General features: G+C 37.5%; 1 protein-coding gene across 1 annotated transcript in view; it reads left to right on the forward strand.

Annotated features, from left to right (window-relative positions):
• The first annotated feature begins 2,559 nt into the window (after nucleotides 1-2,559).
• LOC148944953 (ethanolamine-phosphate phospho-lyase) overlaps nucleotides 2,560-17,213 on the forward strand; it is a 93,474-nt gene continuing 78,820 nt past the window's right edge. Inside the window, exon 1 of the mRNA XM_089099521.1 lies at nucleotides 2,560-2,770. Within this exon, the coding sequence (XP_088955647.1) occupies nucleotides 2,712-2,770 (59 nt within the window). The 5' untranslated portion in view covers nucleotides 2,560-2,711. The remainder of the gene's footprint in view (nucleotides 2,771-17,213) is intronic.

A 17,213-nucleotide genomic window follows, 5' to 3' on the forward strand; every position in this document is an offset into this window, starting at 1 on the left:
CCCCTCAGAGCCCGGGGGAAGGCGTTGTAAGTTATGCCCTTGGGGTATATATGGTTCTTATGTAAGGGGTGCTCGTATAAACTTCAGAGGAGGCTCATTTGGCTGGAAATTGAAATTTATAGTTGACCTTTTAAGATTCAAAAGAGATCGGGGGGCAACTAGCCCCCCCACGAAATTTTTCGCCCGAGCTTATCTGATAAAGATTTTAGGATAGCCATTTTGTTAAAAAAATGGTTCAAATATGAGATAACAAAAACTCCGAGTTAACACAACCCCCCAGATCCCGGGGGCAGGTATTGTAAATTATACCCCGGGAGCATATTTGGTTCTTATGAAAGGAGTAGTCGTATAAACTTCAGGGGGGGGCTCATTTGATTGAAAATTAAAAGTTTCAGGTCCTTTCTTAAGAGTCAAAAATGATCGGAAGGCACTACCCCCATCCAGTCTTTTTTCTCCAAATACACCCGATAAAAATTTCGAGATAGCCATTTTGTTTGAAATAGTCGAACGATCAGATGACAAGAAGTTCAGGGTCAACATAACCACCCAGAGCCCGGGGGCAGGGTAGTAACTTATGCCCCTTTTGTGAGTCAAAACTGATCAGATGGCAACTGGCTCCCTCTCAATAAAGTCAATTCCCCCAAATGCCTCTGATAAAAATTTTAAGATAGTCATTTTGTTCAACATAGATCAAAGACCGTATAAAAAAACTCCGAGGTTTGCACGACCACCCAGAACCCGGGGGAAAGTGTCGTGAACTATTCCCAGGGGGCAAACAATTTTTTTTATAGAAGGGGTGGTCAAATAAACTTCGGAGGGGACTCATTCAATTGGAAATTCAAGCTTCTAATTCCTTTTTAAGATTCAAAAGGGACCAAAGGGTAGCTAGGATCCCGTGTGCTCTCTTCGCCCAAATCCATCCGACTGATTTTTTTAGATAGCCATTTTTTTTAAATAAGTTCAAAAGTCCGATAACAAAAACTCTGGGGTCGTAACGGCCTCCAAGAGCCGGTAGCAAGTGTTGTAAGTTGTACCCTTGGGGCATATAAGGTTTTAATGCGAGGGTTTTTCAAATAGTTCAAAGATCAGATAAGCCCAACCCTCACCCTTACTAAAAAAAAAACCTGTGAAAATATTTATTTCGAAGCTTATGGAAGCTGACCCCTGGTCCTCCCTCCGTGGCCCGACCCCCTCCCCCCACCAAAAAAAAGATTAATCAACGTATTAACGATTTATTGTTTCAAAACTTATGGGAACTGTCCCGTGGCCCTCAACGACGCTCCAAGGCCATGTCCACTTATTAACGATATTTTATTCCAAAAATATGGAAGCTGACCCATGGCCCTCCCTGTATGGCCCCATTCCCCCTTACACGCATACAGACAAAGAAAACTTATTAACGATATTTTATTCCAAACATCATGGGTATTCATTTTAACTTTATTAGCTCTTTTCAAGACCTTTCAAGACACCTATAGTTTTCACTACAAACAAGAGTTTGGCTACTCCTCGTATTCCTAAAGTAAAAGCATAAAGTCTACTGCGTATTTAGTGCTTTACTTAAATGAATTATATAGCAAATATTTTCTTCTGTAATTGTTACAACATTGAAAATAAAATTCAATTTCTGTAAAATAAAATCTTGAGCTGATGAGCTTTCGGCAATTAAAATAATTATATATCAAACATTTAGTTTAGTTTTATTAGTTCTTGCCAAGTTTGTTTCCAGAAACACATCTTTTTATTTTGGAATTTATTTTGAAATAAAAATTATTTTGAAATAAGGAATTTGAAAAACTTGAAACTCGGGCAATCAAAAATGAACAGAGATTGGTAAAAAAAATCCAAAAAACTGAAGTTTTTCAAAGAAAAGTAAAGGCCATATTAAACTTACGATCAGAAGAAATTGGAACCTACAATAACTCAAACATAAAACGATCAGAAATTACTACTAAAGAATAAATGAAACCCAAAATGAACAGAAACTAAATAAACAATCATAGCAAAAGCGGTTCCATTGTAACTAAACCCCCGTGTAACTGAACCCCAAGCAACTGAACCTCTGTAACTGAACCACCGTATAACCGAACCCCCGTGCAACTGAACCCTCGTGCTACTGAACCCTCATGCAACTTTTACTGAACTGAACCCTGAACCCTTTAACTGAACCTTCGTGCAACTCAACCCCCGTGCAACTTAACCCCATTTAACTAAACCCCCGAGTAACTAAACCCCCAAGTAACTGAAGCCCCGTGCCTGATGTAACTGAACTGAAGCTGAACTGAACTGAAGCCCTTTTGGAACATATAACTAATATAGAATGTATAGAGATAGTTGTGTGCATATTCGAAAGAAGCATTAAAAACTCTTCGTGAAAAATTTTCATTGTCTATAATTTTAAAAACTGAGATTTCATCTTCTTTAGGTTTTAAGTTGATTATGTCGCTCAGGAGCAACTCCTAATTTGGCTCTTTGTTAAATAATAATTTATTATTTGGACGGCGTAAAAATAGCTTTACTCTCAACCGTGCTATTAAACGACGCAAAAAATTTTAATCTCTACGTAAGTGTTACCTCATGAGATGCAACCAGTATATATAGAATCAATATTGTTGGGACTATTCAAACTGAACAGCTTCTTTTGACAGTCCTGTCTGTTTATCAAGATATAATCATTAGTTAAATTCGGATACAGAATAAGCTGGGCTGCTATGGATAGAGAACAAATTTCTAAAGACAAAACCATCCTTCTCAGACAGAAATATATTGGGTGAGTTTTAGCATGATTGTTTAAGCCCATACTTGTGAGAAACGTTACTTAGGCTAGAGTAAAGTCCCAGCTGATAATCGTTTTACTATTTGAAAAAGTAATTGTCCATTGTTAAATATAAAAACTTACAAGAATGAATTTAGAGCATAAACTAGGGTAGGCTAAAAATTTAGAATTGTGGCACCTGATAAGTAGACGGTCAATATATACCAAATCATATTATTGAGTTAGGACTAAAGTGAATACACCATTCGATGCCTTTTTTTATGCTGATTACGAATAAAATAAGCATTTCTATCGGAAATGAATTTCAGCCCCCCCTTTATATGCCAATTCAGGGTTAGGTTAGGTATAGCCTAGGTATAGCCTAGGGGGGGGCTGAAATTCATTTCCGATAGAAATGCTTATTATATTCGTAATCAGCATAAAAAAAGGCATCGAATGGTGTATTCACGTTATTTGAAACTCAATAATATGATTTGGTATAGCCTATATTGACCAAGGAGACATGTGTCAATATATACGAAATCATATTATTGAGTTAGGACTGAAGTGAATACACCATTTGATGCCCTTTTTATGCTGATTACAAATATAATAAGCATTTCTATTGGAAATGAATTTCAGCCCCCCCCCCCTATATATGCTATAACAAAACAAACCCGGACTTGGCATATATAGGGGGGGGGGGCTGAAATTCATTTTCGATAGAAATGCTTATTATATTTGTAATCAGCATAAAAAAAAAGGCATTGAATGGTGTATTCACTTTAGTCCTAACTCAATAATATGATTTTGTATATATTGACCAGAGACATGTTAAGAAAACAATTCTTACTTTAAAATATGTATAATCGTCCCAGTTCTTATATTATCCAAGGGGAGAACATCCATCATCTAGCCTTTCCTATAAAAATCCTTCTTTTTCCAGATTATGAGAAAAAGTATCCAAAAATCACCTCGTTGAGATTCAATGCCTGAGTCTTTCGAAATTGGCGCTATAAATTGTCGCCCATTGACTTTTTTTATAGACGGCGGTCATATTAGTTTTGTTAATACTTTTTTTAATGAGCATTGGCACAAACACAAAATATTAATAGCAGTGGTGAAAATAAAAATACTTAAGTATATATGCATATACATATAGGTACATACCCCCACCCCCCTAATTTTTAAATATACGACAAAAATTTAACTGTGAACCTAAAAGTAAACAGAATGACTTTTCATCAGCCCCTAAATATATCAAAATCAGAGTATAGGCCTATATTTACACATCAGAGGGGTGGGTGTATGAGTTTTTTTTTTTTAATGAGCAGTGGCAAAAATACAAAATATGCATAGAATTGAAAATAAATAATATACAAGTTACCTGTTTTTTGATTCTAGGATGATCTAGCAGTTTCACAATCAGAGGGAATTGAAGAGGTGATTAATTTATAATGATCAGATGATATAGATGATTAAATTATAATCTGACACTTGATATGACAGATGATTAAATAGAGACACTTGTGATGAAAAATTTGATTTTTATTGGCTGGTGCCTTGACTGGTGCCAGGTAAACTTTGATCTGGATGATGAGTATCTGGTTTGTATAGTTCAGCAGCCTGTAGCAATAGATGATGCAGTCTGGCCCCTTTATTGGGAAAAAAGGTTTTCCAATAAAACTCAGTGAGATATCCAGCCATATGTTTGTCCAATCTCCCGTACTTGGGAATCGCTTCATGCATTGAATGCCATAGACATTTAATATTGTGTGTGTGGGACCCAGTCACAGGGCCCACAAAATTCAAAGAATGGTTGACAGTTAGGTGTTGAAAACCTTGCATGCCTAATCTATTGTATGAGCTCCAGCAATCAGAAATTTTATGTTGTTCCTGGATGTATCCACTCTTTTATAATTTCTAGTAGAGTGCTGGCAGTTTGGTCAGGAATGAGAACAATAAAAAAATTTGCAGTGTCTCTCAATACCTCCAAGCACCCACTGGCCTTTAATATAGCATCCCCTATTGTATTTTCTTTTCCCTATCTTTGCTTCATCTATTTCGACTATTTTTCCAGGACCACCAATTTACAACTGTGTTTGTCAATAAAGTCAAGGCATATTTCACGACAAAAACTTTGCCAATCAACAGCAGTTGCTGATGATATGCCAATTTCATCAACCATAAATTGCTGAATATGAGTTCCTATCTCTAAACTGCAAAAAATCAGCATAATCTCTGCTATTTGTTGATACAATATGTTTGCATTTTCACAACAAGTCCCTTTATTAACACTTTGGCTAAAAGTGCACTTTTTTTTATTAAGTTTATGTCCATGTTGCTCTGTTCTTGTTTTATTTCATTAGAATCCATTTTGTGATTCATCAAAATAGCATTCAATATGACAATGAGGGCAAAACATTTTAGTTGGCAAAATGTTATGATTTATTAATAATGGCTGTACATCACCTTGACCTTGATGGTATAGTTAAAAGACATAATTTTATTGTCACATAAGACACATAAATTTTTTGTTAATGACATGATTTCAAGCAGAATTCACAATTTCTATAATTTCAATATACCACTGCCTTTTCTTTAAACACATGCTAAACGTTATCTATAAAACAACTTATTTGGCGGGAATTTAAAAAGACTTAAGCATTGAATCTCAGTGTGGTGGTTTGAGGAAACTTTTTCTCTTAAACTGGAAAAAGAAGGATTTTTAGAGGAAAGACTTGATGATAAAGGCTCTCCCCTTGGATAATATAAGAACTAGGATCATTATACATATTTTAAAGTAAGAATTGTTTTCTTAAGATGTCTCCTTATCAGGTGCCACAATTCCAAATTTTTACCAAGTGAATATACCACTCAAAGCCTTTTTTATGCTCTTTCCAAATACAATAATCATTTTTGTCAGAAATGAATTTTACCCCCACCCCTATATACCAATTCAGGGTATATATTTGCACACTAGGGGGGTGGGGTAAAGTTTAAACTTACCTTCCATTTACATCAGAAATAAAATTTGCCCTCACCCCCCTAATGTGCAAATATATATCCTGAATTGGTATTTATAGGGGTGGGAGTAAAATTCATTTCTGACAAACAGGATTGTTATATTTGGAAAGAGCATAAAAAAAGGCATTGAGTGGTATATTCACTTTATTTGTAAGTCAATAACATGATTTGGTAAAAATTTACCTTGGTAAATTTTATTTTTGATGTAAATGGGAGGTAAGTTTAAACTTCACCCCCACCTTCCTAATGTACAATACCCTGAATTGGTAAATAAAAGTTCAAAATAGGGATAAAATCCTTTTTAATGGACAGTGTATAGAAATTCACAAAAATACCAGATATTTTGGTCACATATACAGTGACCATCATCAGTAGGCCTAATAAAACTAAGCAAAAACAATTTAAAACAAAATTTTATATACAAAATCAAATAAAACTACATATTATTTAATTCTCTAATTCTTTTCAAAGCAGAGGCAGAAACTAGCCTCTTTGACTTTCTTGGATTTGGTTCATTAGCATTCAATGGTATAACATTTGGACAGAGGTCAACTACATTGGGTGAATTGAACTTTACTCTGTCAGATTTTAATAAATTATCATAGATAGAGTTCAGCCCAAATTCACCTGTATCCCAGTTCAAAGCAATATACTTGAATAAGATTTTCTTTATTTCAAGAGTTTCATGAAAATTTTGCTTTAAACCCCGTTCCCTAGAAATCAAGGAGACATTTGCAAACAAAATAAAATGGTCTAGAAAATTGAAAATATGTTCTGAAAGGGCTGAAGTAAAATCTTCAGACTTAGAATCTTGCTTTAAAGCCAAAGAACATATTTTCAATTTTCCAGACCATTTTATTTTGTTTGAGAATATAACATCCATTTGCATTGCAAATGAACTTTACTCCAATATTAGCTGTATGGTGGATGTCCCATTTCTAGGTGGGACTACAATTTAGCTAAGATGAAAGTGAAAATATCATTTGATGCCTTTTTTATGCTTTTTTGTAATTCAATAATTGCTTCTGGGGCTAGTTGCATCTTGAGCCCTTAAAGGGGCTCCAAAGGTATTTCGTTTTTGTAACCACACAAAGAAGTTAGGCTATCAACACTAGTCAAGCTATTGAAAAGTGGTTAAAAACATATCACTAGTTTATAAATAAGTTGTTCAAGAACAATATATTCCAAAATACTTATTTATAGCAATTCAAACGTCATTTATTAGGCAACTCAAATATAAACTGTTTTCCTGCTGTTCCAAATTTTTCAAATGCTATTGACAAAAATAGTGCCAAATTTTGTGATTTACAACTTTGCTGTTGACAATTCAGGGTATATATTTGCACATTAGGGGGGTGGGGGTAGGTAAATTTCATGGTAACTTTGCAGTGGACCATATAATTTAGCTAGGATGAAAGTGAAAATATAATTTAATGTTTTTTTTTATGCTCTGTCATAATTCATACAAAATATCTTCTCTATAAGGGCTCAAGATGCAATTAGCCCAAGAAGTGACTATTGAATTATGAAAGAGCATAAATAAAAGGCATCAAATGACATTTTCACTTTCATTTTTTCTAAATTATAGTGCTACCTGGAAATTTACTGCCTAGGATACCAGCAGTACATAAGGAAACATGTTAAGAAAACAACTCTTCCTTCATAATATGCAGAATAATCATAGTTAACATATTTTGCTGAGAGGGAACATTATTTTCACTTCTTTCCTTGTAATTATAGTCTTTGTATCACATTTCTAAATATTTGGGTCTATTCTCTAAGTGTTGGAAATTGTTTATAAACAAACACCCAAATGCCATATAACCTAACTTAACCTAATTTATCACTATTTGTCTATTGGTATGTTTTTGTGAGAAATATGTAGATGGTGTTTAGTTACAGATATAGAGTATTTGAAAATGGAAAAATGCAGTTGAATTCATTTTTATTTTTCAGAATTTTGTTTAAAAAAAATTGCACAGCTGTGAAAGAAGTGAAGACAAAGGTTCTCCCCCTGCAAATTGTGTTAACTAGGAAAATGCTGCATATTGTGAAGTAAGAATTGTTTTCTTAATATGTTTCCTTATGTACTGCTTGTCTCCTAGGCTTATGCCAATTTTTGTTCAATACTCTTCAAATATAACAATCTTTGCTCTCTTAACTGGGCCCCAACCCTCAACAAGGTCAGATAGCCTATAGCCATAGGATGTACACACAAGTTTGCTGATTTTGATTAGTGAGGTTCATTGGGGGTAATAGAGTTTGGTAAAACTCCTGACAAGCTATTTTTTCTATCTTAGAAAGGGGTTAGGGCTGGATCTACCAACTAAAGTAGTTAAATTGGAGTGTTTTCACCTACAAATTTGACAGAACAAAAAAGTTATCTGTCTTTGATGTAAGTCAGAACCCAATTTGAACCCAAGTAAAAATACTTGGGGAATACTTGTGGGCAGATCCTGGTGGGTTTGACATGCCTATTCTTTTTACTTTTTTTCTTTGTTTCTCTTCAACTTTTAAAAAAAGTGTAAATGTATAAAACACTATTCAGATAGTGGAAGCAAAAAACTGAAAAAATTGCCTCAAGTATAGGGATGAAATTGGATAATCATATGGAGTGTAATTGACCCTCAACAAGGTCAGATAGCCTATAGCCATAGGATGTACACACAAGTTTGCTGATTTTGATTAGTGAGGTGTGACACTGGCTCTTGGGAGCCAGTGTCACCAAGGATCGCCATGATCAGACTGAGTGAGGTTGGTATAGAGTTTGGTAAAACTCCTGACAAGCTATTTTTTCCACGCAAGCTGGAATCCACGCAACTGCTCCTTGCAAGGGAGCTGCAAAAGTATAAAATCAACGTTTGTTGTCTGTCAGAAACAAGACTTAATGATGTTCTGTCCAAAAAGTTGACCATTTCCGAATCGGACTCATTCCAGTTGTATAACTCGGGTCCCAATGATGGTTCCGGCCAGCAAGGAGTTGGGTTCTTAATAGACGGTCCTACTGCATCATGCGTCACCTCTTGGGAGCCAGTGTCACCAAGGATCGCCATGATCAGACTGAGAGGCCACATTAGCCACATAACCATAATCGCCGTGTACGCTCCGATAAGGGACGCTCCCCTCTCCAACCTCCCGACCTCCTAGGTGGGAATCAGGGCCTGATAAGCACGAGTGCTCCCAAGCTATGGTTGGGGCCTCGGAGCGAGGATTCACGCCCCCGTCCCTAGTGATCCGGGAGGAGAGCCCTAAGTTGCGCCTCACAGTGGTGGAGTGGTGTAACATTCTATTAGTAGCCTAGTCCGACAAATAGAATGGTTAACGCAACGGGGCGCCAAGGGTCTGGGGAGCCTTTGGTCAAGTAAATTCCTATGAAACACCAATGGATATTGAAGATCAAATGCAGAGAGATACTACTATTACGGCGTTCGCGGTAGCCGACGCGGACCAGGTCAGGGTGGTGCCTGGCCCGACAAGTATGCAAACCGCCCGATCAAGAAAACGATCAAGAAAAAATCTGAATATTGGCGCGTGGAATGTTCGCAGCTGCAAGCTGGAATACACGCAACTGCTCCTTGCAAGGGAGCTGCAAAAGTATAAAATCAACGTTTGTTGTCTGTCAGAAACAAGACTTAATGATGTTCTGTCCAAAAAGTTGACCATTTCCGAATCGGACTCATTCCAGTTGTATAACTCGGGTCCCAATGATGGTTCCGGCCAGCAAGGAGTTGGGTTCTTAATAGACGGTCCTACTGCATCATGCGTCACCTCTTGGGAGCCAGTGTCACCAAGGATCGCCATGATCAGACTGAGAGGCCATATTAGCCACATAACCATAATCGCCGTGTACGCTCCGATAAGGGACAGTAGTGACGCGGTCAAAGATGCCTTTTATTATGACCTACAAAGAATCATCGACAAGACACCAAGGCGTGACATGCTCTTTGTAGCTGGAGACTGGAACGCTCGGCTTGGCAGAGTAGACCCCGACACAGCAGCAGTTATTGGCCGCCACACCTTTGGTGACAGATGCATCAATGGAGAAAGGCTCTTACAGCTAGCCAGATACAACACCCTATGCGTCACAAACACTCTCTTTGAGCACAAGAGACTCCACCTCGTTACATGGTATTCGAACGACGGCGTAACAACAGCCCAGATCAACCACATCTTAGTCAGCAGAAGATGGAGGAGCTCCTGCAGAGATGCCCGAGTATACAGAGGAGCAGACACAGGATCTATAAATGGATCCGACCACTATCTCCTCACTTGCAAAGTCCGTCATCGCCTTAGTAGGCAGAAGCGACAGAAGGCAGGGAAGCGCTTCGATGTTTCGAAACTAAGATGCCCGGAAATCAAAGCCGACTTTGAGTTAAAGCTAAGCAACCGGTTCGATGCCTTGAATCGTCTCTCACTCGTCGATGAAGAATGGGCGCAAATAAAAATTGCGACACAGGACATAGCTGAGGAGGTGCTTGGCCACACAAAACAAAAACAGCAAGCCTGGATCTCTGACCCCACCATAGAACTAGTGGAGAAGAAGCGACCCCTCGTGGGAGGTGCAAAAGAACCCTTAAAAGTAGCCCGCAAAGCAGTTAAACAGTCACTGAAACAGGACAGAGAACAGTACTGGTCAAATCTGGCGAATGAGTTGGAACAAGCGTCCAGGAGCCACAACAGCAGGAAAATGTTCAAACTACTGAAAGAAGCGACTGGAAAAGCTCCTGTAACGGTTGACACACTGAAAAATAAGTCCGGAAAACTCATCCGACCAGAAGAAGGACGCATGGAACGCTGGCGAGAGCATTTTTCTGAGCTACTGAACCCTGTCAAACCCCCGTGCGATCTACCTGCCTTCTCGAGTGCTGCTAGAGAGCCCTATGCAATAAACCTCGATCCGCAAAGTGTTGCGGACGTACAAAAAGCACTGAAGTGCATGAAAAATAATAAAACTCCTGGAGAGGCTGGGATCCCTTCTGAAATGTTCAAGTCCTCACCAACTCTACTATGCCAGCTAACCGACCTGTTTGTCCAGGTATGGACAACAAAGACCTTCCCAAAAGACTGGAAAGTATCAGTCCTCGTTCCGCTATACAAAAAAGGAGATAAGGCCATTTGCGGAAACTATAGAGGTATCTCCCTGATCGACCATGCCATTAATATCTTCTGCGTCATTCTTTTGAATCGATTCAAAGACGCACGTGACAAGTTAACCCGTCCTGAACAAGCAGGCTTCAGACCAGGCAGAGGCTGTCCAGAACAGATATTGACGATTCGCCTCATCCTTCAGCAGTACAGCAGGTTTCATCTACCCCTTCTCATCGCCTTTATTGACTTTGCAGCTGCCTTTGACTCTCTCATCAGAGAGGAGCTATGGAGAATTATGGCTGAAGACGGGGCGCCACAGGAGCTCATTGAGATACTCCGAAGTGCGTATAAGGACACTGAGACTTGCGTCCGTGTTTCTGGCAATGACACCCCTAAGTTTCCAGTGGAGTTTGGGGTAAAGCAGGGATGCCCCCTTTCGCCTATAGTATTCAACTACGCGATAGACTGGATCATGTATAATGCAATGAGAAACCACAGCGGAATAGTCTTCAGACAAATAGCTGGTTTCCTCCAGCCCCTGACAGATCTGGACTTCGCAGACGACGTTGTTGAGCTGGAAACTACCGCCGACAGCTTACAAGGCATGATCGACGATACCTATCAGGTCTCAAAGCGCATCGGACTGGCCATCAGCGGCGCAAAGACTAAAGTATTGGCTCTCAACCAACCTGCTTCTTGCCAAGTTACCCTCGAAGGTGAGCCAATAGAAAGCGTTGAGGAATTCAAGTATCTTGGCTCTATCATAACACCTGATGGCGGAGCTGAAAGGGATATCTCTGCCCGCATAGCAAAAGCCTGGGGAGTGTTTACTAGTCTGAAAAAAGCATTATGGACCAGACGGGAGATCTCAACCAAAACAAAAGTTAGAATCTATGGTGCAACTGTTCGAGCAGTACTACTGTATCCTTGCGAGACATGGCCGATCAAGACTGAAGATGCGAGAACTTTGGATGTGTTCGACCACCGCTGCCTTCGTTACATCCTCCGCATTAAGAGATGGGACAGGATTTCCAATAGTGAAGTAAGGAGTCGCTGTGGCCAATCAGAAGAGCTATTGCTTATCATTAAAAGACGTCGCCTGAAGCTCCTCGGCCACACATTGCGCCGTCCCGAAGGCACGATATGTCGAGACGTCCTTGTCTGCGAACCAGCCCCCTCCTGGAAACGTAAACCAGGAGGACAAAAGAAGAACCTGTGGCAAAAATTCAAGGAGGACCTGGAACCGTGGGGAGGATTCAGGAGACATGGTCGGAGATGGGACAAAGACTGGCTGAAGATCGCCGGAGAAGCTACAGCCGACAGGTCCAAGTGGTCGTCGCAAGTCATCCCAGGATCCTTTGGTGCCAGGCAGGACAGTTCATCGTCTGGTTCCTGCCGAAAGTAAAAGTAAGTAAGTGTAATTGTCTGACCTAGGTCTCTATAATTTAATGTGTGATATAGGTCTCTCTTTTAATGCTATCTGGAATAGCCCACTTTTCTCAGCTTTAATGATCCAGCAAACATTTCTTTTTTGTTCACTGTTAAAGTGTTGTTAACATTTGGCCATTTCAAAGTTAATCTACCAGTTTAATCCACTTTAAAAATTTTTAGTTTTGACTATCCTTTGTCTGGAAAGTCCAGGATTCTTGAAATATGCATGTCCTACTTAAGATTAATAGAAGTTTGTGACACCAAGGAGTTTAACATGTTTCATCAACATTTTGGGTGGGATAAGGTCTAAGAAAACGAGTAGATTTTAAGAAGTTTTAGAACATGGGTTTTGATGGGGTTATTTTTGATAGTTCTATGACCTACTTCAAGGATCAGCAGGTCATCCACATATTGAAACCTTTGAGGGAATCGCAAATTTCAGTAATCAATGCTATGTATAAGAGTGGTTCTAACAGGGTTCCTTGAGGAATACCATGCTAATTAGGGAGGGGTTCAGTGAGAATATTTTGTATTTTACAGCTTGGGTTCTATTTGTAAGAAAACACGTATATAAAGTTTGTTAAGAGAGGGTCTACTTCAAATTTATTCAGTGATGAATTAGGGTGTTGTGATCAACCCAGTCAAAGGCTTAAAAATATGAACATAGCATGAGGCCAAGTGGCAGCTCCTCAGATGATGGAAAAATCTAGCATCAAATTTGTAAAACTAAAATATTATTACAAATAATAATCATCAAAATCTCTTGTTGTTGAGAAAGTACCTGTAAATTTGACAACTGTTTTGTCAGAGGACCCTTGAATTTTGACATTAATTGTTTCTCATCTGTTTTACATGTTCAGTGAAATTTCAACAGAGTCAACTCTATTTCAACAGGGCCTATTGATATCTCAAAAATTTCATCATGGTTATTCTCAAAAGAAATGAATCTTGTAATAGAAGCCAATATCTACCTTTGAATTTGGCTGATGGAAAATTCTTAGTTGGTCTGGTATTCTACTACATCAGACTAGAATTTTTGACACTTGGAACATAGTTTTGTCAAAATAATATTAGCTGCCATTTTGACTTAATTTTATCAAGAAAAAGCTAATTTGGCTACGTTTTAGAGAAGATCAGATGTATCTTGATGCATTGGTGCTGATCCCAATTTTTTTTTTTTTTTGCAAAATAATAACCAAGTAGTGACAGTTTGAACATTACATAGCTAAATAATTGTCAGGAGCTCATTTTGTGTCAAAAACAGGAAACTGATTTAATTGAATATTCTTTTCTTATCTGGGTGTATTGGATATAGTGGCAACGTTTAGCATTGTCAAAATATAACAATGGCTTCAAGAGATGGTGTTCCTTTTTTGGAACACCATCTCCTAAGAGATGGTGGAACACCATCACCTAAGAGATGGTGGAACACCATCACCTAAGAGATGGTGTCCTCTGCTTAGTCATGACTAAGCAGACTTATCCTGTGTTGAAGGAAAATTTTGAGAGTGGTTCCAAAATTGCACTGTCAAATCATTGGTGCCTTTACCCTGTGTCTTGGGAAGGTTTTTTGAAGTACCTGCATCCAGTCCTTCTCCCTTTAGAGGCACTGACCTTTAAAAATGCTTTATAAAAGTGAAATCTTGCAAAATAGATCTCCTGCTTAAATCAAGTACAAGGTATGGACTTGTCAAGTAGGCTAGGCAAATTTCTAAGACATAGAAATAAGAAGAAGGTTAACATAGCAGCTTGGCAATGTCTTCCCAAAGTATGATTTTGGTCTTGAATTCATTACTAAAGCTTTTAATTTCCTAACCTAACCACTTCCCAAAATAGCAAAAGGTAACTTGTCCAGAATTTTACCTTTTTATTCAATAATCTCTTAGAACATAACAATCTTTGCTCTCGTAACTGTGTCCCCCAAGGCCAGATAGCTTATAGCCATAGAATATACACACAATTTTGTTGATTTTGATTAGTGAGATCATTAGGGATAGTAGAATTTCTCTACTGGTGGACAATATCATCAAACCAGAGTATCAGGGCTCTACCAAAACCGAAGTCACCTCCTGAGTTATAAAGAATGAAAATCTATCAATATCTGAAGTTTATTTGCCACTAAATGAAGGAGGACCTTGTTGACTTGATTTGAGGTAATGGCACAATAATCAAAATCAACTAATGTAGTCTCAATTGAACCAAAATCAGGAGTATAAGGTCCTGTAACTGGGGATACAAAACAGACATGAATGTCATAGCCTATTTAATTTCTTGGTCTGAATTAGCCTATATCAAAAGATGTGGTCAGGTTTAAGGATAAAGAATAGAGGATAGTAGTTAAAACTTTGGTTTATTTCAGTTGACATACTTCCAAAAATCTTGTAGACATGTTGATGCTAATATAATAACCCCAGACTCCAGTAATTCTTCATTTGTTGTGAAGAGAGTGGGCTCCTGTATTTTTAGTCTGATTATATGAAAACCACAGTATCTCATTTTAAGAACTTACCCAATGCCTCTGCAATTTTTTTTTTTTTTTTTTTTTTTGCTGAAATTGGTTCTTAATATGTCTCAAGAACATATAGCCTATCTATTTCTTTAACAAGTAATAGGCTTTAACTTTTTGATAGCCTATAGGTTAGTCTTAGAAATTTCAAGAATTATTTGCAATAAGATGATTGAATTTTCTAGAAATATTCTATCCAGTTGAAATTTCTCTTAGGGATTTATAGATATTAGTTAACTTGCAGTTTCTCATAATACCCATTCCAATATTGTGCTTTGCTAATTTTTTACCCCTATTAGTATTTTAATTTCTATCACCACTTTCTTTTTCCCAATAGCCTAGTACAAAATATTGAATATTTTGTATATGATCTGGGGACTTAGTTTATTACCAAATCAAATAAAGACTCATTTAAAAACTCCAATCCTAACGACAGGTTAGATAACTGTGCCTCAGATGTATGCCAATTAATTAATTAATTCTTAAAAAGTAAAAAATCTCAACTACAAGTAGCCTATGACAGCTAGAACCCTCACTTGATAAAAAAAAGTGTGCTTGAATCATTTGTTACTGAGTATAGAGACAATATTAGGTAATGGTAAAAAGCAACAATGCAAGTAGAATAATTTGAAGAATAATAATTTGAGAATAATTAATTCATGATCTCATTGAAACACAGATTCTATCTTTCTTAAGGAATCTGACTTCCTATGTCATATGGAAGCTTAATTGTAGCAAGGTCTAAAGGAGAGGGTTTTGTTTCAATCTGAAACCTAAAGAGTTCATGAAGATAAATTTTTTATAGGTAGTTTGTGTGTTTTATTTATATTGTTAGTGAGTTTCAACATTGTTCTGTATACTTTGACATGATATTTGAATTCATCCCTCACATAATTGTAGAGGGGTATGAATAGTTTATTCCAAAGATGGTAATTTTTAGAGAATTCTATTGCTACATAGGGACAAGGTGAACACACTACCTAATGCCTTATGTTATGCCCTCTCCTGATATAATACTCATTTAACTTGCAAATCGAGTCTAAAGCCCTTATATGGAGCCTAAGGTGACAACTAATTTGAGTCACTTAACTCATTTTTGATTCACTAAGTTACCATCAGTGTTTCTGTCATCTTTAGATGTTACTAGCAGCAGCTACAGAATGCTAACAATTTGCAGGCTAAGTTAAATTGTCCTGTTTTTAATCTAATCTTGCCTAAAGCTGCCAGGACTACTGACCACCTTCGGAATTTTGACAACATTTTTAATAGAAATTGTATAGGCATAAAAACTTTAATGAAATTTGGTTATAAACTAGAATTGCATGAACATAAGGGAGGGGAGTAATGAAATAAGGTGGCATTATCATTTCAAATACTAATGTTAATACTACTTGAAATCACTGAAAACACCTTTGAAATTACTTAGATGGAGTGGTTTTCACCAGTCAAGAATTCAGCAAACCAATTTTAACAAAGAATACATGATGCATCACGAAATAATAAACAGCAAAGAAATATATTATTTAAATATATATATTGGGCTTTCAAGAAGGGTGGTGCACATTGTAAGGGTAAGGACTCCTATTCTGAAAAGGAGCATAAAAAGTACTAGTTTTATTTTATTAAGTTGTTTCTTTCTGTACAGATGCCCAACCAGGGCTGTGGAGTTGGTTATAACCATTTTCGGCTCCAGACATTTTCAGTATACCAACTCCTTTCAGGAAAAATTTTCTAAAATTCCAACTCCACAGCCTTGTTTTAAGGCTTCATTTAACTCGATTTTATAAGCTATAATTGACTCCAGCTTCAGAAATTTTCAATATGCTACCCAACTCTGACTCCATTCAGCAAATATTTAATAACACTGACTCCACAACCCTATGCCCCAAAAGAGTGTTACAATAAGGAATTAGGTGCCACTTTAAGCCTATTTAAGGGCTTTAAATTGGTTTTGCAAGTCAAATAATACTATATTTGGAAAGAGGATGAAAATATGTATGTAGTTGAATGTTCACCTTGTCCCTACGCAAGTCTTTTTTGACATACTGCCATCTCTAATGAATTGTCATAAAGAATGTAGGCAGTCAAAAAAGGTGCCTAAGAATTATTTTTATTGAGGGTAAAGTCTCTTATATCTCTCTTTGTTGGCAAGCCAATCAGGTCACACTCAAAGAAAGGAGAACACACATTTCCCTGCATTTCACTAATAATGTCCTCCATAACCCCCAAACGAATAATCTTTTCCCTAGTCAATTCCTCCTCCCCCATTCTACTTTGCCTTCCTTGCTTCGCTTCAACAAATATCCCTGTTCTTACTCCAATAAAATTGTCAACTGAAAGATCTAGAAGAACTTATCCTGCACATAGTGAACATGTTAAATAAGTGAGCCTCTTCTTTTTCTTTAC

Source organism: Artemia sp. Qi Xiang Cuo, chromosome 13, assembly GCF_049724085.1.
Source record: "Artemia sp. Qi Xiang Cuo chromosome 13, ASM4972408v1, whole genome shotgun sequence".
Taxonomy (NCBI): Eukaryota; Metazoa; Arthropoda; class Branchiopoda; order Anostraca; family Artemiidae; genus Artemia; species Artemia sp. Qi Xiang Cuo.